Source organism: Podarcis liolepis (assembly GCF_965112155.1).
Source record: "Podarcis liolepis genome assembly, chromosome: 4".
Lineage (NCBI taxonomy): Eukaryota > Metazoa > Chordata > Lepidosauria > Squamata > Lacertidae > Podarcis > Podarcis liolepis.
This window is the reverse complement of record NC_139558.1, coordinates 90,834,997-90,857,714: the sequence shown is the minus strand read 5'-3', so window position 1 is coordinate 90,857,714 and position 22,718 is coordinate 90,834,997. Positions and strand designations below refer to the sequence as shown.

At 44.9% G+C, this 22,718-nt stretch overlaps 1 protein-coding gene across 1 annotated transcript in view; it reads left to right on the top strand.

The window, feature by feature from the left end:
* LOC310705371 (uncharacterized protein) overlaps positions 1-2,879 on the top strand; it is a 44,759-nt gene extending 41,880 nt beyond the window's left edge. Inside the window, exon 2 of the mRNA XM_083500066.1 lies at positions 1,912-2,879. Within this exon, the coding sequence (XP_083356192.1) occupies positions 2,146-2,670 (525 nt within the window). The 5' untranslated portion in view covers positions 1,912-2,145 and the 3' untranslated portion in view covers positions 2,671-2,879. The remainder of the gene's footprint in view (positions 1-1,911) is intronic.
* Positions 2,880-22,718: the final 19,839 nt, after the last annotated feature.

Below are 22,718 nucleotides of genomic sequence, written 5' to 3'. Positions count from 1 at the left end.
TATTTTTTGAAAGAGGCATGTCTCTCCCCCGACGTGGCAAGCCAAAGCCATCTCACTAAATCATCCTGTCCCTAGGAACACACATGAACTGTAAATGAATGAGGCAGGCAATTTTGGTTAATTGGAATCAATAACATCATCCTGTAATTAAAGAATATTGATTGCATTATGCACAGGGCAGCCTTGGGAAGCATATGCTTTAATGCCATCCCGGGTTGACTTGCAAAACCATGTCAAAGGTCAAGTACCCCTTTCAGGGCTACGTTCAATACAACACCAAGCGCCTTTCTCTGCATTGTTGGGCAGAGCTCAGCTGTGCCAGAGAAGTTGATTTCCAGAAGGCGCAGCAAGGAAAGCTTTGCTGATTTCCAAAGCGACGCCTTTGATTTATGAATTTCTCCTTGCAGTGTAAGCCTCTCGTGGATACAGGGAGTCCATTTTGGCACGAACCCTGCAAGCGAGAAGGGCACGAGAGATGCAGAGTGATGGCAACAATGCAAAGTGTTGGGACAGTATTACGGAGATTTCAATCCCAACACAAATTACAGCAAAGGAAAGATTTCAGAACGTGCATGCTTGACAGATTTACGTATAAGCTAAACAAGCTCCACTCTTAGGGCTCCACTCTCTTGAGGGCCCCCCAAAAAATAAAAGGAAAAAAATATGGATGTACATTTCCAAAATATAAGATTAAAAAAATAGAATAAAACCTACATACAGCAACAGTGTTTTGTGTTGTGTAGGCTCCTATGATGTACGGTAAGTTATTGGCCCCGCCTGCTAGCCTACTCCCTAACATATCACTGGTTTGCGCATTTCTATATATAGGGTGCCTACATTCTGCATGAACAGATTGCAAGTCAACATGTGCAAATGGTTTTAGATACCTATTAGGTCCATAAGTTACCATATAGCATATATTCAACACACAAAAAACAGCGACAATTTGTTGTTGACAAAGGACAGCTGGACATATAAGGGGCCCCATTACCTTCAGTAGCTTAGGGCCTCAACCACCCTAAATCTGGCCCTACTTCCATTCCCATCCAAGCCCTACAGCAAAGGAAGCGTAAAACCAAACCTTGGAGCAGCTTTCACCAACTAGTTTGACTCCATATGTCCTGGACTGCAACTTCCAACAGCCCTAGCCAGCATTCATACTATTATTATTTTAAAAATAATAAAAATGGTCATGCAGCCTGCAGAAACTCTCAGTGATGGGTGTTATTGATGCATGCATATGCATGGGAGATGCAGAGGAAGAGGAGGGGAGTGCAAAGGAACTGAACTGTGATGCTATATAATTTCCATTGATTACAGGGTGGCTTGTGTAGAACATCAGTCTGTGGTTTACTGTTGTGTCCACAGAAGTAATTCAACCATGCATGCAACCCAAATGATGACAAATATTCAAGGTATACCAATGAAACAGCACTTTACAAGGTATCTTCCCCACCAGGAGCTGCAACCCAAGTATTCCCTGAAATATTGCAAGGATTTTGGATTACGTGTACATGCACCTCCAGACTGTCACTGTTTTGTGGGAGGAATTCAGGCACATATCAAACTTGTTGCAGTCTGGAAAGTGACTGACTAGTAGGACAAATGCTCATTTTCACAGAACCACCCCACAAAAACACCAGATGCAATTTCACTTCTGTGCAAACTTCGTGCAAGCAAATCAGAATGAATACTTAAATAAAGAGGTCATCTGCACCCAAATGGCCTCTGTAAATTATCTACCCTATTTGCAAACAGAAAAAAAATATGGGAAGGACCATTGCAACAGATTTTGCAAGAGAAAGAGAGTAGGAGGTCTACAATTCTATGATACACACAATTGTTTTGTGCACATATACATGGGAATGCAAGAAGATGCCTTAGAGCTTCTACACAGCCATAGAACCATAGCACAGTGTTTCCCAACCGGTGTTCCGCGGCACACTAGTGTGCTGCGAGACGTTGCCTGGTGTGCCGTGGGAGGGAGGCGGGCGAGTCGGGCGGCGAGAGGCGGGGCGGCGGCGGCGAGGATCCGCGTCGAGCCGGGGGCGGCTCCGCGGTGGTGGTGCCGAGGTTTCTCTCTCCATTCTCCCCTCACACTCACACACAGGAAATAACACAGGATCAGCTGACAGGACCCGGCCAATGGGGCGGCGGCGGGGCAGCGCACGCAAAAGGGAGGAGCTCGAGACAGCGGACGAGGAGGAGGCCGGCATGTCCGGGCAGCAGCAGCAACAACAGCAGCAGCAACTCCCGGCGACGGCTCCTCAAGCCCCGGGCAACCCTACTCCCTCACCGGCCTCGGCCGCCCTCCTGCTCCACCCGCCGCCGCCGGCCACCTCGGCCCCGCCACCGCCCCCGCCCCCGCCCGCTATCGCCGCCACCACCACAACAGCCGCCGCCGCCTCAGCTGGGCCCATGCCTGCCGGGAGCGGCGGCAGCAGCAGCAGTGCCCCGGCGCCCTTCCCTCACGGTGGCGACCCGGCCCTGAACGAGCAGGAGAAGGAGCTCAAGCGGCGCCTCAAGTGGCTCTACCCGGCCGTGGACAAGCAGGAGACGCCGCTGCCGCGCTCCTGGAGCCCGAAGGACAAATTCAGCTACATCGGCCTCTCGCAGAACAACCTGCGCGTCCACTACAAAGGTAGAGGGACGGAGGGAGGGCGAGGCTGAGGCCACCGCCATCCCCAGGCCCCTCCGCCTCTTCCTCCGAAAGGCAGGCTGAGAAACTCCCAGGGAAGCTCTGAACGTCTCCCCCGAAACCGTCGGGAGGCTTCGGTTGTTGCCTTTCTCCGCCGAGGTCGGTGGACCCCGAGCCTAGGCTTCCTTCCCGCACCCCGCTTTCCGAAGACCGCACACCAGTTGGGCCAGTACATATTCCCCTCCCGTTACTGGAGCGGACTAGCCCTTTCTCTTCTTCCCCAACCCTTGTTGTTGGAGGAGTCCCTCAGTCCCTCGCTTTGCTGCCTCCTCCCCCCCCCCAAAGCTTGGAGGTTCCCCGGCAAGGGGGAGGGGAAAAAATTGAAACTTACACTTTCGTGCGTCCCTCCCGGCGTGACGCTGCGCGCTGACGTCACGGGGCTGTAATGGTGGTGTGCCTCGAGATTTTTTTCATCAAAAAAGTGTGCCTTTGCCCAAAAAAGGTTGGGAAACACTGCCATAGCATAGGAAGGGACCACAAGGATCATTTAGTCCAACCTTTGCAATGTAGGAATCTCAGCTAAATCATCCATGACAGGTGGTGATCCAGCCTCTGCTTAAAAACCTCCAAGGAAGGAGAGACCACAACCTTCAGAGGGAGATCGCTCCACTGTCGAACAGCTCTTACTGTCAGAAAGGTCTTCCACATGTTTAGCTGGAATCTCTTTTCTTGTACAATGGTACCTCAGGTTAAGAACTTGACCCATTCTGGAGGTCCATTCTTAACCTGAAACTGTTCTTAACCTGAGGTACCACTTTAGCTAATGGGGCCTCCTACTGCCACCACGTGATTTCTGTTCTCATCCTGAAGCAAAGTTCTTAACCTGAGGTACTATTTCTGAGTTAGCAGAGTCTGTAACCTGAGGCGTCTGTAACCCGAGGTACCACTGTAACTTGAAGCCACTGGTTCAAGTCCTACCCTCCAGAGCAGGAGAAAACAAGTCTTCTCCATCCTCCATGTGACAGCCCTTCAGATATTTGAAGATTGCGATGATATCTCCTCTTAAGTCCTCCCTTTTCCAGGCTAAACATAGCCAGCTCCTTCAACCGTTCCTCATAAGGCCTCATGCTCTTAGACCAAGTCAGAGCATTGGTCCATCAGTCTCCAATCTCTGCATGCCACTCACTCACTCACTCACTCACTCACTCACTCTCTTTTACCCATTGGGGCCTTGCAAGCTGCATTATACCAAGACAAAGAGTTTTTAGCAATCTAGTCCAAGGTTGTCTGCCTTGACTGGGAGAAGCAGACAGGGGTTTTTCCCAGCCATATTCAGAGATGCTGTTGATTAAATTGGGGAGTGTTTGCATGCAAAGGGGTTCTGGTGAACACAATATATGTTTTTAGCATGCTGCTCCCTTTTCCGGTTCTCCTCGTGATCATTGCATGTGCAAATTCCCCCACCCCGAATAAATAAGCAGTGTGCATGTGTATTGGGGGTGGGGGAGATGTTCTCCTCATGCCATCTTTCAACACAGATCCAAGGCTCCCGACACAGAAAATATGTCAGCAAAACAACATAATATAATGGCTGAGAAAGGGGTGGGGGGAGTCTTTGTACTTTCAAAAACTGTTTGACAAGTAACGGGAGCGCAAGGGAAGACGGAGAGAGAAACATGCAGCCAATTGCAGTCTTCACACGGCATCTATTTATTAACAGAGTCCTGACACGGAGGAGTTTTCAGGCCAAGGATTCTTCACACCTAAATGGGCTCGAATATAAGATTATTGCCGGCACAACACATTACATCAAAGGATGCATCTAATCATTGCACGCCTCTGCCTTGAAGTTTCTAATGCCAGCTCTCGTATCTCGCGCTTGACACACACAAAATGTAAAATACCCCTATTTCCATAGTATCAAGGGCTCTTTCTTTGACAGCTCATACTATTGCTGGCTGAATTTCCTCTGCCTGTTTCTTGTTTTCAGATCTCTCACCTCTTACCGACACGCACTGACTAATTTCACTAATGGAAGAAAGAGGTGTGATCCCTTCCATAAATCCTGCCTAGGGATGGCCAGATCTGTCAATTTCATATTTCCCCCCCCCCCTTGGTTTCTCTTTTTACCAATCTTAAAATCAGTACTCCACATCTCCACATCATCTTGCAAAAAACAAAAAACAAAACCCTCCTCATCAACGTTTTAGCATGGGTTTCTCCCAATATCCACATTTTAGCAAAGCAGTTTCCCCCAATAAAATACATTTTTTGCATGTAGCTTTCCAAAACATGCAGATTTTCATGCACACCTTAGCACATTTTTGCACACACATCAGAGAACTGCAAAATTCAGCGAAGTGCAAAATTCAAAGGATGGCTGTGTTTCTGTCAATTTATTGTTTCAGAAGGTAAGAATTGGGTAGGTTTGCCGTTGAGTGGGAACCGAATCTCACAGCATATTCTTCTTTGCAAAGGACACTAGGGGTAGGGGAGGAATCCACTTTTCACAAGGGAGCAACCTAACATGACACTCCCAAACTTGCTTGCGGATCAGAACACAAAGCACAGTCAGATCACAGCCCTCTCCAGATGTTGCATGCCATTTCAGCTTGCGGCTCAGGGATATGGAGCACCTCTGAGGTTAACCTGAGTCATAGAATCATAGAATTGGAGAGTTGAAAGGGACTCCGAGGGTCATCAAGTCTAACCCCCTGCAATGCAGGCATCCCAACATGCAGTCCCTACTTAGCTGTGCATACTGGACCCTACTTAGCTTTGCAAATGTACTAGATACCTGAAGGAGCGCCTCCACCCCCATCGTTCAGCCTGGACACTGAGGTCCAGCTCCAGGGGCCTTCTGGCGGTTCCCTCATTGCGAGAAGTGAGGTTGCAGGGAACCAACCAGGCAGAGGGCCTTCTAGGTAGTGGCGCCCGCCCTGTTAAACACCCTCCCATCAGATGTCAAGGAGATGAGAGTAACAATATAACCTCGAGAAGACATCTGAACGCAGCCCTGTTTAAGGAAGTTTTTAATGTTTGATGTTTTATCGTGTTTTTAATATTCTGTTGGGAGCTGCTCAGAGTGGCTGGGAAACCCAGCCAGATGGGCGGGGTATAAGTAATACATTATTATTATTATTATTATTATTATTATTATTATCAGCAGGTTTTTTTAATTGCTGCACCTCTAGGAGGACTTGGCCAGAGTTGTGGAGCCCCAGTAATAGGGGAAGGCCCCTCTGCTCACCTAAATGTGTCAGGGTTTAAGGGGGCAGCGATAATCTCTGCCATTCTCATTAAATGAGTTTGCTTTGTGAAGCAGCCATAGCTTAGTGGAAGATCTGAAATCCCTGAGAGCTGCTGCCAGTCATGTAGACAATAGTGAGCTAAATGGACCAATAGTCTGACTCAGTTTAAGGTACCTTTGCTTGTTCCTACCTTCCTTTCTGATACAGGCGCAATTACTGTCCCATACTGTCTTAATTGCAATTGTCTCTTGCCTTTTTTTTTTATAAAATAATATTTATTAAGCTTTTCCAGACAGTAAAAATTACAAAATTATAAATAAGAAAATAAAAATACATAACAATATTAAAAGAGAAAGAAAAGAAAAAAATACAGAAATAGACAATAAAGAAGAAAATTAATAAAAAAGAGAAAAACAGTCCATATTTTCATGTCATATCTTTCATTTACTTATTTCCTGACCTCCTCACACACCCCTTTTCTGTATTCCAGTTCACATAGTTAGTTCAGCAAATCCTTACCCTCTATCATTTATCTTTACCTATTTATCTTAACCTTTTATAACTATATATTTCCAACCATTGTCAATCCACATTTACATATTCTTATTCGTCTTTTTACCAATACCACTTGTTTTCATGTCTCTTGCCTTTTCATTCCCACCTGAACAAAACCAATTAAAATGAGCAAAAAAAAGTGTTTTTAAAAGTAACACATCCACACTGTGTTCATTAAAAACTGATAGAATGTGAAATGTAGTGAAAGAATTAAAAAAATTGGTAAGACACAAAATACAAAGGCACCTGTACCAGGCAAAATGCCTCCTTTGAAGGTGATGAGGATACAGATCCTGCAGATGTACTGTTCCATACATGCAGGTTTCCATACACTGTGGACCCCTGAATGATATTGGGTTCAAGATCCATGCTCAGTGAAGATGCACTAGTAGTAAGGCCTGAGGAGGTGAGTATCTCCTGTTTTCCCATAATCACGTGGCGTCCCCTTCACAGGAAAGGATTGGGGTCTCTTTGGAGAGGCAGGAAAGCCTTAGAGCACAGGTGGGGAACCTCAGGGCCTGCTCCTTATTACTACCACTTCATACTCTTGTGTGTTTTTGCTGGGCTACGAAGTGTCCTGGAACCAGAGGCACATTTAGGGCAAGTCAACCGGTTCTGCCGCACTGGATGCTAAGCCTAGGGGGGGCTACAGAGCATCACAATTGAACTGAGCAGAATGGAAGGGGATGGGGGGGTACCATGTTTTTGGCCTCACACTGTCAGTTTGCATTTCTTGGTACAGAAAGCCTTGATCTGATGTGCAGAGATCTTTCCTATTCTAATTAATTCAAGAGGGTTCTGGAAGCTTCTCTGTGTGAAAGAAACAAGCAGAGGGTTGTTGTTTGGGTTATTCCTTCAGAGAAGTTGACTACAGCTGGTTTAAACCTCTTATCTCTTTCTGTCAAGGTCATGCTGGCTATAAAAATAGGCCAGAAGGAGCCTGAGTTTCACTTTCATTTTCTATCTCTTTTCCTTCTGGTGTGGTGTTCTGTACATAGTATGCTATAGTGTTAAGGTTTAGACTTATTATAAGTTATTTTAAGTTTAAGTTAAATCTGCTTCAACTGGATTTCTTATGGACAGTGCCATTCCTGAATGTACTGGATTTTTTACTATTATGCTCATTTGCCTTCAGTAGCAGTAAAGCTCTGCTGGATGAAACACAACTGCCTCTGGTCTATTTTGGGGGGATCCTGCAATGTGTTAAAGTTTTTACTCTGCTAACTATACATCGGAATCTACTCGGGATCAATATTGAGTAGAATTCCATGACAGGTCATGCGCCCAGAATGGTGTTTTTTTTTTTTTGCTGCACTGATGGCTTCCTGAGACTGAGGACACTGCTGAAATTTGAAAGACCAATTCCACCCCTGTTTGAACTCTGCTAATGCATCTTCCTTGCCTGGATGCCAGATACGGGGGGGGGGGGGAGAATTTGTGCAGAAACCAGCCTACCACAGAACGGTAAAATTCACATTTTTTTGCTCCACCCACTTTCCCCTAGCTCCATTCACCACTGACATAAGGCCTCTGGAAGGTTGCCCAGAAAGGAATGTGCCCCCCACCCGGTCTGAAAAAAAAGATGTCCCAGGCCCAAGCTCTTCCATCCCTGGAGTAGGTGATGGCCAACTCTTTCCACCTTTCCTCCACCATCAATATATTGCCAGGGTGATGTAGCAGCTGAACATATCCATGTGTTTTAGCAGTCTGGAAGGTTATTATTATGCTTGAGCTAGCAGCTATATGAATTAGAAATCATCCATCATTACATAAGCTTAAGCACAAAGCTGCCTTAAGCCCACACAGAATCACAGCCGGCATCGCTCTGCGCTTTCCAAAAAAAGGAAGTTTTCCTCTTGCGGTTCTGCTCTGTTTCTTCTCACTCCACCTCCTTGTCTCTGTTTGCTAAACTTCAGCAGTGTAAAGAGTCTGTATCATTGACTGGAGTCAATCCCCCATCCCCACCCCCTCGCCAGTTGCAAACTTCATTGAGTCCATCTTGTCAAACGTATCCACTGGATCTGTTTTCGTCGCAAAGGGTGTCTTGCAACAGCCTCGCAGCCCCCAGCTGTCATGTTGGTGCCTCTGTCGGTTTATCTAAATGTACAGCAGAAGGTTCAGAAACACAACGTCAATTTCTGGGCTAGATCCCAGCTGCCAGAGTCTTCTTCTGGAAGCTTTTGGGGAACGAGCCAGGGGCTAATCATAATCAGACTAAGTGTGTCATTTTGTATCATCCAATATTTCTGAGTAGGGACGGCTCTGCAGGAACAGGCTGAATTGATGGCATGAGAGTCGAGGTGGTCCAGCAGATAATGAGATGGACTTAGAGCCAAAGCAAGGTCTGGGTTCAAGCTGTCCCTTGGGCATGAAGTTGTCATTTGGCAACTTCCAGGGTTGTTTCAGAAGTCATGGTTTAAGGGTGAGGGTGTATGCCTTTGCATGCAATGTATTTATGACCATATATATCATATATATCATGTCAGGGATGCGGGTGGTGCTGTGGGTTAAACCACAGAGCCTAGGACTTGCCAATCAGAAGGTCAGCAGTTTGAATCCCCACAACAGGGTGAGCTCCCGTTGCTCGGTCCCTGCTCCTGCCAACTTAGCAGTTCGAAAGCATGAAGTGCAAGTAGATAAATAGGTACCGCTCCGGCGGGAAGGTAAACAGCATTTCCGTGGGCTGCTCTGGTTCGCCAGAAGCGGCTTAGTCATGCTGGCCACATGACCCAGAAGCTGTACGCCAGCTCCCTCAGCCAGTAAAGCGAGATGAGCACCACAACCCCAGAGTCGGCCACGACTGGACCTAATGGTCAGGGGTCCCTTTACCTTCTATCATGTCAATCTGGGAAGGTAGGCCATCTAGGAGAAGGAAAACTCTGACCCCAAACCTCTGCTGCCCTGCGGGACATCTTCAGTGGAAGAGAGGTCTAAGGAGTACACCCTACACAAATCTGGAGTGGAGTCCCTAAGACGGTGGGATGGTGTCTTGTACACCTCCTTCTGGCACCTGCTGCAGCCAAGCTGGGGCCAGATGTATTGCTCCGCTTTTCATTTGACCACTTTTCATTTGACATTAGCAAGGCCAAGAGCAGGGTGGACCTCCTCTCACAGTGCCCAGGCTTGCACACCCTGGGGTGGTCACTTCAGTGTTGCTAACGCATCAGTTTGACTTCACTCCTTGAGGCACACTCCGTTGTCTCTCAAGTTGTGGCCAGGGACAGGTCCTTGCCAGGTGTACCCCTGCTGGAACGCATCCACTTCAGATATGGTGGTGCATACCTTTAGGGCATGGGTCTGCTCATGTTGAAGAAGAAAAAGAAAAAGAAGAAGAAGAGGAGGAGTTTGGATTTGATATCCCGCTTTATCACTACCCAAAGGAGTCTCAAAGTGGTTAACATTCTATTTTCCCTTCCTCCCCCACAACAAACACTCTGTGAGGTGAGTGAGGCTGAGAGACTTCAGAGAAGTGTGACTAGCCCAAGGTCACCCAGCAGCTGCATGTGGAGGAGCGGAGACACAAACCTGGTTCACCAGATTACGAGTCTACCACTCTTAAGCACTACACCACACTGGCTCTCTTGGATTCAAGAGCTAAATTCCCATTGATTTCCAAAGATTTCAGGCTTGGGGAGTCACACGAATTTGCCTTATATCAGGTCAGACTCCATGTCTATCAAATGCTGTATTGTCTACTCTGACTGGAAGCAACTCTCCAGGCCCAAGCAGAAAGAGGTGTTTCCCATCACCTGGTATCAGATTGTCTGCACTGGAGATGCTCAGGATTGAACAAGGGACATCTGACACACAAAAGCATGTGCTTTGACATTGATCTATGGCCCTTTTCCAATTAGTAGCATGTGACTGAACCCTCATGTTCAGCATCTCATTACTCAGTGACTTACAGATGGAATATGCACTGCCTCAATTAGTGATGTAAAGGGGGCATGGTAATTTCTCTTTCTTTCTCTCTCTCTCTCTCTCTCTCTCTCTCTCTCTCTTTCATTCTTAGAGTGAGAAGGTTATGTGGGCCTATTACCTGGAACGCTTTATTGTTTTCATCTAATTTTCACTGTCTTTTGTGATTTGTCTGCATTGACAACAATTCGTAAAAGTGTTTGTGCTATTGTGACACTAGCCAATCTGAATGCTAGAATGGAGGAGGGACATTTTTTAAAATAAAATAAAAAACCTGTTCTCTTGGCTACTGAAATCAATGCCAATGGAATGGTAATCTTTGTCAAACAATGGCTTCACAACCATAGGGGAAAGATGATCATAAAACTTAACAAGGATGTGGGAAAGAGCATCACTTCTCCAACTTCCTCCTTTTGTTGTTTTCAAGAGAGAGAAAAGTAACCACCCTCACCATCTTATGACCAAGGGGATGTTAGGGTGTGAAACCTAAGACGCTGGCAAGTTAGCAATGTTATGTGACTTTAAGTAGTCAAGCTCGTTAAGTTGTTAAGTTGCTCAGTATATAAAGAGTGTTTGTTTTCTCTGCCTGTGGGGCGTGAAGCAAAAATGTCCGAAAGCTCCGGAGGTGTTTATGTTATCTTTCTGCAATAAACCTGTCTTTGGAAAGACAGGCTTCCCTGTGTCGTTATTTCTTTGCTGCTGAGACTCTGAAGCTTGTACTGCAACAAGAATCTCTGCACTGGACTTAATTAATACTCTGCAAAGAGAGCTGTTGCTGGTGGCGCAGCGGAAGCGTTTACTGGACCAGTACACAAAATCTCTTAGGTTATGGATCCTTCTACGTTTCTACAGCTGTATTGTGTGCAGAGAAAGTGAAAGCAGCTTTTGGATGAGAGAAGACCGGCTTGGTCGTAAATCCAGCTCTTAAAGGCTTCAGAGGAGGCTGGAGGCGTCTGAAAAGTGAGTAAAACAAATCCCAAGGGGAAAGAGAAGAAAGGGCACACAGAGGGAGTAGCAGCAGACCCCAAGAATGGCAATGGAAAATTTCCAGGTTCCGTTTACAAAGTTGAACTCTGCTAATTACGTGCAGTGGTCTAAGAGGGTTCAAGTCTGGTTGGAAGCCAAAGAAGTGTGGGCTGACTATGTCCAGAGGCGAAAGCCGTTTGTGGCTGTTGCAGCAGATGCCACAGCAGAACAACAGGCTGCTGCACATGCTCAGAACAGGGAACATGATAAAATGGACACTAAAGCTAGATGCATGTTGATGGTATCGATAGACGATTCCCAATTACCTCATGTGGAAAATTTAAGGTCTGCATTTGAAATTTGGGAAGCTCTTAGGCGAATTCACCATAGAGCCACGCCCGGAGAGAAGGTGAACATTATACGTGCTTTGTATGAGTTGAAACTGAAGCCAGGGGATAGTGTGGTTGAACACACGTCACAAATGACTGAGTATTTCAACCAACTGTCATCTTTAGGTGTGAATTTTCCTGAAAATATTAAAGTTTATACTCTGCTTAGCAGCCTGCATGCAGGGTTTGAAAACTTAGTACTAACTTTACAAGTTTTGCCAGAGGACCAGCTGAATATGAATTATGTGACTGGTAGATTGTGTGAGCAAGAATATCAACATCATCGAAAACGTATTGATAATTCAAATACCCCAAGGGTTGGATGTTCAGATAATTCCCAGCGTGGGGAAACTAGCAGGCAGAGCTGTAAGGAAGCCTCACAAGTGTCTGCTTTGGCCAGCAAGTCATGTTTTCGATGTGGCAGCAGGTTTCATTTGATAGCAAAGTGTCCAGAAAAGCAACAGGAATTTCAACAGTCCAAGGCCAGTTTCCGGAGTTACAGGGGAAGACGACATGAGAACTACAAAAATCAACGATCCAGAGGGGGAGCAGGTGCTGATAAGGGACTATCTGCAATGGCAGCACAAAAGAGTCCTAAAAGGAGCCAACAAACCTTGAAGTGGATAATTGACAGTGGAGCAAGTCACAGTTTAGTTCCAGCGACATCTAGTGGCCGCTTGATGAACTGCAAGACATTGCCAGTTGCAAAAACCGTGACTATAGCAGACAATAGTAAACGAGAAATGAACCTTAAAGGCACAATTTATGTTAACTGTTTGCAAACTAACCTTCCTGTTTTTGTTCTTCCAGGAATGAAGAATGGACTTTTGAGTGTGTCATGCCTAGTAAAAAGTGGTTTTAAGGTTGAGTTTGAAAATGATGTGTGCACCATTTCGAAACAGGGGAAGGAGCTAGTTAAAATTCCCTGTGAGGATGGGCTTTTTGTTTTGGATGAAGAGCAGTTAGCAGCAGGTAGATGTTCAACAGGTGAAGCGCAAGCTAAGTGTGTAAATAAGGCTCCTCATACAGGTTGTGCACATCTACTACACAGAAGGTTAGCTCATATATGCTTTAAGTATGTAAGCAAGATGCCACATTTAGCTGAGGGGTGTAACATTAAACCCTGTCCAAATTTTCTGGATTGCTGTGCTTGTAAACATGCTAAGGTTAAGACATGTAACTATCCTAGATCTGATAGAGTAAGCAAGAAACCCTTTGAACTTGTGCACACAGACGTGTGTGGCCCTATGCCAGTCAAATCGCTTGGAGGTGCGAGATTTATGCAAATTTTGGTGGATGACTTTTCAAGGGCTAGTTGGGTTTTCTTTCTGAAAGAAAAATCACAAGCAGCTTCCATCCTGATGGATTGGATTGAAGAAGTCGAATGTAAATTTGACACCAGGGTACGTAAAATACAATCAGATCGTGGTGGGGAATATGTGAACCACACGCTGGAGACGTGGTTAAAAAGGAAAGGTATAGTTCATAGACTTACCAATCCCTATTCACCACAGGAGAATGCAGTTGCCGAAAGAAAATTTCGAACATTACAGGAAGCCATTGCTGCTTTGCTGTTTGATTCTGGACTTCCACAGCGTTTTTGGGCTGAGGCTGCACTGTATGCGAATTATACTTTTAACAGAGTGTACAATAGCACAGTAGGCAACACTCCTTACTTCATGCTATTTGGGAAAAAACCAAAAATTGATCATCTAAGAGTTTTTGGATGTCGTGCTTATGTGCTGGTGCCTAGGGCACAACGTAGGAAAGGCGATCCTAGGTCTAAAGAAATGTTTTTCTGTGGTTATCAAGCAAACACAAAAGGTTGGAGATTTGTGAATGTAGAAGGCAATCAAACGAAAATCACAATAAGCAGAAGTGCGGAATTTTGTGAACAGGATGGTTGGAATAAAATTCATGGAAATCCTGACATACTATTTGATGTGGTGAACAGTAATAATGAAACTCAGGCCCCAGGACAGGTATTAGTTCCAGAACAGACTGAGGAATTTGAGTCTGAGGACAAGGGTGAGAAATCGCCTAGTTCACCCAAGTCTGTAAAGTCAGAATCTTCTAGCTCTAAAAGTTCACCTGTACAGCAAGAAAGACGTGTAAAGTCAGAATCAGAAAGTTCTTCAACTACTAGTGACAAACAGGTGACGACTAGTGATTCTGGGTCAGAGGGGGAAACTGAAGGAACATCGCAGGAACTGTTAAGGCGTTCTCAGCGTACCAACAAAGGTAAACCTCCTGAAAGGTACCAAGCTATTAGTGTTTGGGCTGGTTTGGCAAATTGTGAACCTGAAAGTTTTGAGGAGGTTGAGCAATTACCCCAGGAGGAGGCCAGTAGGTGGCGTGAGGCCATGCAAAAGGAGTTGAATTCTATGAAAGAACTGGGTGTGTTTTCCATCACCAAACTGCCAGAAGGTACCAAGGCAGTAAGTTGTAGGTGGGTGTACAGGATAAAGACAACAGCGATGGGGAAACCAGAGTACAAAGCAAGGCTTGTAGCTCGAGGTTTTACACAAAGAAAGGGCTTACATTATTCCGAAGTCTATGCACCCACTTCAAGGAGTGAGACCCTACGGGCACTATTAGCAGTTTCTGCTCAGAAAGGGTTCAAAGTGAATCAATTTGATGTCTCTACAGCTTATCTTCATTCAGACTTGGCTGAAGAGCTCTATATGGAGCTACCGCCAGGATTGAAAGTTGGTAAATCAAATCAGGTATGGAAACTACATAAATCTATTTATGGACTCAAGCAATCTGCTCATAATTGGAATGAGTGTTTGAATGATGTTTTGGTAGGCATTGGTTTTAGCAGGAGCAAGGCTGACAATTGCTTATATTTCAGAAGTTCAGGAGATGCTCAAGAATCTTTGCTTGTTTATGTAGATGACCTGATTTATACTTCAAAGACACAAGAACAAGTAAAAAAACTAGCCAAAGAGTTAAATAAACACTTCAAAGTTAAGAATCTTGGTGATGTGAAGGTCTATCTTGGTGTTCAGATAGATAGGACCAAAAATGGCAGTTTTCTACTGAATCAAAAAGGCAAGATATTGCAAATGTTGAAAAAGTTTAGCATGACGGAGTGTGCAGGTGTTAGAACACCAATGGAAATGGGTTTTGTAAAAGACAATGAGTTCAAGGATAGTGCTGAATTCAAGCGTGCTGAGATCTTTCAGTCAGCACTGGGAAGCTTACTTCATCTTTCGCAATGGAGTAGACCAGATATTGCTTACGCTGTTAACTTACTCAGCAGAGAAGCTTCGAAACCTAGTGTAAATGCATGGAAAGGAATTCAAAGAGTGTTAAGATATTTACAGTACACCAAAGATTTTTGCCTTGAATTATCTTCGGAAGGACAAGCACAGATTACTTGTTGGGCAGATAGTGATTGGGCAAATTTAAAGGATAGAAAATCAGTGTCTGGCTGTGTAATAAAATTTGGTAACTCTCTGATTGGGTGGAGATCCAAGAAACAGAACCTAATTGCTTTGTCGTCAACAGAAGCTGAGTTCTGTGCCTTATCTGAGTTATGTAGAGATCTAGAATTTTACAAATGCTTGGCACAAGAGATGTATGAAAAGGCCATCACTCCAATCACTGTATGGGGTGATAATCAACCGTGTCTTAAGTTAGCACAAAATGGGCAGTTTAAAGGTCGTACAAAACATTTGGATATCCGCTTTCAAAATATTTGTCAAACGGTAAAAGCAGGAATTGTTAAATTAAATTACTGTCCCAGTCATGAAAATCAAGCTGATGGTTTTACAAAACCGCTTGGGTTTCAGCGGCATGAAAACTTTTGTGAAGAAATGGGTCTGAAGTAATTTTGTTTTTTGTATTGCCAGCGAGAGGGGGTGTTAGGGTGTGAAACCTAAGATGCTGGCAAGTTAGCAATGTTATGTGACTTTAAGTAGTCAAGCTCGTTAAGTTGTTAAGTTGCTCAGTATATAAAGAGTGTTTGTTTTCTCTGCCTGTGGGGCGTGAAGCAAAAATGTCTGAAAGCTCCGGAGGTGTTTATGTTATCTTTCTGCAATAAACCTGTCTTTGGAAAGACAGGCTTCCCTGTGTCGTTATTTCTTTGCTGCTGAGACTCTGAAGCTTGTACTGCAACAAGAATCTCTGCACTGGACTTAATTAATACTCTGCAAAGAGAGCTGTTGCTGGTGGCGCAGCGGAAGCGTTTACTGGACCAGTACACAAAATCTCTTAGGGGACAGTGAGTGGGGGAGCCCAGTGGCTTTGTGGGCACCAGAGGAAGACCACATGGTGTCATTGTGCCCATGGGCACCAGGTTGGCAATCCCTGATCAAGAGCATCATTTATCAATTTTGCAGACAGCTCCCCCCTAAAAAAGTATGACCGTACTCACCATAGGGATGTTCACATGTTATGCTAAATGAGTGTAGAAGCTGTGTACATGCGTATACAATAGTTGATCTGTACAAATCAACAAGTGTCCATTTTCCCACCCTGTGCAAGTGTTCAGGGTAACATGTGAACAACCCTCATGTCACCTGACACTAACCCTCATGATGTAATGGGCCTGTGTAGCAAAGTGACAAAGTCCCTCTTGATTTCATAGGATTAGCTGCTCTGGTGTCATATGGAAGATGACAGGCCCAGCAGAGCTGGGAGCAAAGTGAATGAATCAGTGCTTTTTGTTGAACCCATTCATAAGACCTAAGTTCATGCCATCCTTTATTTATGGGCAATTCTTCCTTCGTGTAGAATGTCTGGGTTTTTCTCTGTGCCACCCTTGTGCAATCAATTTGAACTGCAATAAGGAAATGCAGGCACTGAGCGCTGAAAGGTTAACAATATTGTGAAGTGCACATTAAAATCAAATGACCTGAATGATTGCCTCTTCTGATCAGTATGCAAGAGAGATTTCACATGAGTCAGCAGTGTCCTCAAAATGGAAAAGAAAAGAAAAGAAACCTCAGCATCGTTATATTGTTCAGAGTGGAAGGACATGAACGTTCTCACTGCGCAGGCGTTTTGGAAAGATTTCCTCTGTAGGCTCATTGGTATGGAACCAATGTCCTAAGGAGAATAATTGGATGCTGCTACAGGAAAGGCAAATGGAGCAAGATAAGAGAGCCTGGCACAACACTGGAAAAACTCAAAGTAGAGCCCTGAGCTGCAGGGTCAACATTGTTTAGTGCCAAGAAAGATCTTTCCTTTGGAGCCAGGAAGACAGGACAGTTAGCTATCATTTGCAATCATCTGTTAGGAAAACAGTTGGAGGAGCAGTCTTCTGGGAAGGACTGCAAACCTGGACTTTCACACTAGGCAAGATCCACTACAGTGGTACCTCGGGTTACATACGCTTCAGGTTACATACGCTTCAAGTTACAGACTCCGCTAACCCAGAAATAGTACCTCGGGTTAAGAACTTTGCTTCAGGATGAGAACAGAAATCGTGCAGCGGTGGCGCAGTGGCAGCAGGAGGCCCCATTAGCTAAAGTGGTGCTTCAGGTTAAGAACAGTTTCAGGTTAAGAACAGACCTCCAGAACAAATTAAGTTCTTAACTTGAGGTACCACTGTACTTACTGTACCCCAGGCCTTGCCGTGCCAAGGCACCAATGAAGGCCACTCGACTTTCAAGGTGACTATTTCTTGCCTATGAATGAAACACTTAATAAAGTGGTCCACAAGACATTGTCTTGCAGCCATCTTTAGTTGAGATTTCTGCATTGCAGGGGACTGGACTAGATGTCCCTTGGGGGTCCCTACCAGCTCTACAATTTTATGATTCTATGTTTCTATGCCTGATGTTATTGTCCATGGAGTTTTTTTGGCAGGGATACTGGAGTAGCTTGTCAGGTGGATCACATTTCATCTAAGCTCTCGGCTATGGCCTGTCCATCTTGGATGGCCCTGCACGGCATAGCTCATAGCTTCTCTGAGTTATTCAAGCCCCTTCACCACGACAAGGCAGTGATCCATGAAGGGCGTGTTCATGTCGACAAAGATGCATATAGCTCAAGCTATGGTTTTCCCAGTAGTGATGTATGGAAGTGAGAGCTGGGCCATAAAGAAGGCTGATCACCAAAGAATTGATGCTTTTAAATTATGGTGCTGGAGGAGACTCTTGAGAGTCCCATGGACTGCAAGAAGATCAAACCTATCCATTCTGAAGGAAATCAGCCCTGAGTGCTCACTGGAAGGACAGATCCTGAAGCTGAGGCTCCAATACTTTGGCCACCTCAAGAGAAGGGAAGACTCCCTGGAAAAGACCCTGATGTTGGGAAAAATGGAGGGCACAAGGAGAAGGGGACGACAGAGGATGGTTGGACAGTGTTCTCGAAGTTACCAGCATGAGTTTGACCAAACTGCGGGAGGCAGTGGAAGACAGAAGTGCCTGGCGTGCTCCGGTCCATGGGGTCACGAAGAGTCGGACACAAGTAATCGACTAAGCAACAAAAATGTTTCTATGACTTTTCGTCACCACATCCTGGCTAATTCTCCATCTAACTAATTTTCAGACATCCACTGTGTCTAACCACTGTATTGTTACCATTAATCGTTTTTTCCATGTATTGCTAGGACTCTGTGGAAGCTTCTTCAGTTCATGGAATCATAGAATTGTAGAGTTGGAAGGGACCATGAGGATTCTCTAGTCCAATTCCCTGCAATGCAGGAATCTTTCACCCAACGTGAGGCTTGAACCTTCAATTGCTGCCTAGCTCTCATGAGAAGCCCTGAATCATGTGGACAGGGCCTACCACACGGTGGCTCCTCTAGAAATTAGGGAAACGCTGGCTGGGGAGGAGCTACATCACAGGCTCCTCCCACATGACACAGGTCACCTTCCATAACCCAGGCAGCATGAGAAGGAGTCCATTACAGAGGGTTCAGTTGCCTGACATAATGTAAGGAGAGGAATATATTTGTGGCAGAGTTCAGTTTGCATAAAGTGCATTGTCATTCATATATTATACTGCTGAATTATTGTTAATTCATTTTTATTATTATTATTATTGATGATCTAATTTATACATTCCTTTTAGAGTGCAGCTATCCCTTCAAGGCAGTGCACAAAATTGTACAAAATACAACAACGATGGTGATAAAGCACAATAAAATAATTGGACAATTAAAACCGCATTACACCACCCTTTTAGATTTAATTATAGCAGTTAGAACATCAGCAGCAATTAATAAAAGCAACAGCAATTAATAAAAAGAAGGCCAAAATGTTAATGTTAATGTTTTCTGGTGAAGCGTTAGCAAAACCAAAGCTGAACTGGCACTTTTTAATCATACGGTGCTTATGATAAACACACATGTTCTAAGTATTAAAAATAAAAGAGTATTAAAAATAAAATAAAATTCCAAGCTGTGGAGCTCAAAAATGGAATGTACCTGATGAATCCTTTAAATCACTACTGAATTATTACTATAATTGTTGTTAATTGCACCTCTTTAGGATGAGACAGGAAACAAATCCAAAGAAATTAGTTAATGTGGAAATCCTATACAGAAGAAGCTGGCATGAAGCAAGCTGGTTAAATTCAGCCAGGATAAAGTTATACCAGATCCAAACCCTGTTCAGCATGAGGACTGCTGCTGATACTCTGCCTAAACCAGGCAGATGGAAATCAACCCTCTAAAATAGCGTTCTATAGCAGCTTACGAAGAAAAAGAAGAGTTTGGATTTGATATCCCGCTTTATCACTCCTGAAGGAGTCTCAAAGCGGCTAACATTCTCCTTTCCCTTCCTCCCCCACAACAAACACTCTGTGGGGTGAGTGGGGCTGAGAGACTTCAGAGAAGTGTGACTGGCCCAAGGTCACCCAGCAGCTGCATGTGGAGGAGCGGGGAAGCGAACCCGGTTCACCAGATTACGAGTCCACCGCTCTTAACCACTACACCACACTGGCTCTCACTGCCAAGTCACGTGACTAAACAAAACAGACTTAGGAGCCAGCCCAATTCTCCACACACACACACACATTGGCCACATCCCTGGAACACTCCTTTTGTGGGAACTTGCACCAGCCTTGGTCCTGCCAGCTATGAGGAAGCTAGCTGAGCATTGACTGATCTGGGTAGAGCAACTTAACACCGGCAGGGACAGACTTTGGTCTTTCAAATTTCGGTGGCACCTTGTGCAAGGCTAAAATTTGGTGCCCCCCCAAAAAAAACCTCTCTCGCCTTCCGTTCTGCTCAGTTCACTACATCATAGTTATGATGCCCTGCAACACCCCCTACGCTCTGCTCCCAGTGCGGCAGAACCAGTTGCGCTGCCTTAAATCTGCCTCCGACAGTCTTGCATCTTTTATCGAGCCTGGGTTGGGTTCGGAGAGCAGCCATATCCACAGATGCTCATCCCTGTGGATGCTGCCATAGGATTGCCTCCAAAGTCATGGAATTGTCAGGGATAATGCATTGCGATTTAGTGCTTGTATTGACATAGAAGACAACTCTCTTGCAAAACTCCAACAGAGGCATTGTTAAAGCGAATGGTTCTAAAATGTGTTCTGAAATAGTATCATTCCTCCAGTTTCCGTGGGAGATGCAGGGTTCCTTCAATTTAAATCTCCCCCTCTCTGCATCTCCCCCTCCCCAAATCCTTCTTCATCTGTGCTTTATTCATAAACTGGGGTGTTTAAATGTTTTAAGTTTTAATGCCATTGAAAACTGATGGTGTGGAGGGAGAGGGAGAGAGAACCTGCATATGTTAATCTGCAATAATGATAATAATTAATAAGTCATCCACTGCAGAAAAGATTCTTCATAACTCTGCGGGGGACTGGAGATCATTCAAATTCCCCTTCAGCAGTGAAAGTGCTATTAATAATTTACTATTACTTTTGGTATCAACAATGAAAGCAATAGCTATGCATAATGTGAAATCTAGAGAACAACCTGGAGATCAGCACTTTACAGTGAATAAAAAAAATGGCTTCTATGGGGTTGAATCCTTGATCTTTGAAACTCACTTCCATAGGACTTGGTGACGGTGAAAAGCCCAACTTGCCTACCTGAGATGTTGGAGGGTATGTCACAGTGGTGGCTGGTGCCTTAGCCTTTCTCAACCTGGGGGTCCCCAGATGTTGTTGAACTACAACTCCAGTCACCATTAGCTAGCAAGGCCAGAGCTCAGGGATGATGGGAGTTGTAGGCCAACAACATCTGGGGACCCACAAGTTGAGAACCGCTGCCTTAGGGGCTTTTAGGGCGCGAGGCTGGAGGTCATCAGTAGATGGAGCCAGAGACAATGACGAGCAGAACCACCTGATTCTCATTTTGTCCCCATCCTCTTCCTTGCTGAGTTCTATAAAGGTCAAACAGAGGCTAAGTAGGAGGAAGCTGAGAGCCAGGCCACCCCCATGACTGTTTATAAGTAAGAAGGCAGGCAAGGGAGACGGCCTGAGGGTTGGTGAGGCAGTGCCCCATTTGCAGTGCCCCATTTGCCCATTTGCCCTCCCTCCATCTTGGCCACTTCTGGAATGCAACCAGGCATGCACAATGCATGAATTAAGACCCTCCAAACTTGGTGTCTTCAATGTCACTTACAAGGAGATTCATTCCACTTGCCACTTATATACTCCAGAAGATTTATCTGAGTAGATCATATCCCATAGCAAGCTCTAAAACATCTTGATGTCTTATTAATAAGTTAATTGAATTCCACAGTTACTCTCCTACAGCTAATGTATCTATGCTTTGTCATTGACTGATAGGCAGCGATGTCTATGAAGATACTTAATAGCTGCTTTCATGAACAAATGAACACCTAGAGCTAAATTATAATACAGCAAGTATTAATAAGGGACACTGATAAGCTGGCATTAGAAAATTGCTAGTAACAGTAACTGACACAAGATGGATCCCACACTCCTGTCTAAGCTGACAGCAAAAGCCCTAAACTAAATGTAGTAAAAAAATAATTTAAAACCTTGTTTTGCTGCGGAGTTTTTTAGCCACAGGAAAGAACAGGCAGTCAAAAATAATGTGGGTTTTCTTTTACGGCGCTATGATGCACCATCCTTTGACAGGCACCTAAAAAATGATGACCAGAAGCTGTTGTTTGCATCTGCCTTAATTTAAGCAGAAGTGGCTTTATTACATTATATGGAAAGGCTATAACTGTGGCAGAGTGTATACTGTATATGTAGAAAGTTTTAGGGATGGGTGATTGTCCATACACTTGTCCCAAACATGCATTGTTGACATTTTCTTCTAGGGATCATAGGAACTAGAATTCAGTCTCCACGATTTCCAGCCAGAAAAGAGACTGACAGCATCGCTCACCAAGGAGGCCACTTTACTACTAATTACTTTACTACTACTACTAATCATCATCATCATCATCATTTATTATTTATAATCCACCCAACTGGCTGAGTTTCCCAAGCCACTTTGGGTGGCTCCCAACAGAATATTAACAGAATAAAACGTCAAACATTAAAAACTTCCCTAAACAGATGTCGTCTAAAAGTCAGATAGTTGTTTACTTCTTTGACATCTGATGGGAGAGCGTTCCACAGGGTGGGCGCCATTACTGGGTGCCCAATTCCATGTAACTTCACTTCTGGCACTGAGGGAACCACCAGAAGGCCCTCTGTGCTGGACCTCAGTGTCCGGGTTGAACAGTGGGGGTGGAGATGCTTCTTCAGGTCTACTGGGCCAAGGCCATTTAAGGCTTGAAAGGTCAGCACCAACACTCTGAATTGTGTCCGGAAACGTACTGGGAGCCAATATATGTCTTCGGCGGCCACTCCCAGTCACCAGTCTAGCTGCCGCATTCTGGATTAGTTGCAGTTTCTGGGTCACCTTCAAACCACAGGATTAGTCAAAAACATTTTTGAGTGCCTGAAAGAATGCCCTCCAACATGTTGAGGCCCCAAACTGGGACATCCATGCTCCCATGTGAGTTATGCGACCTGCACAAGATTGTGTATGTGAGAGTCCCCTGCTGCCTGCTAGTCTAACCCAGGCCCTCAATGTAAGATTTTTTGCTCCCAGGAGGCAAAGAT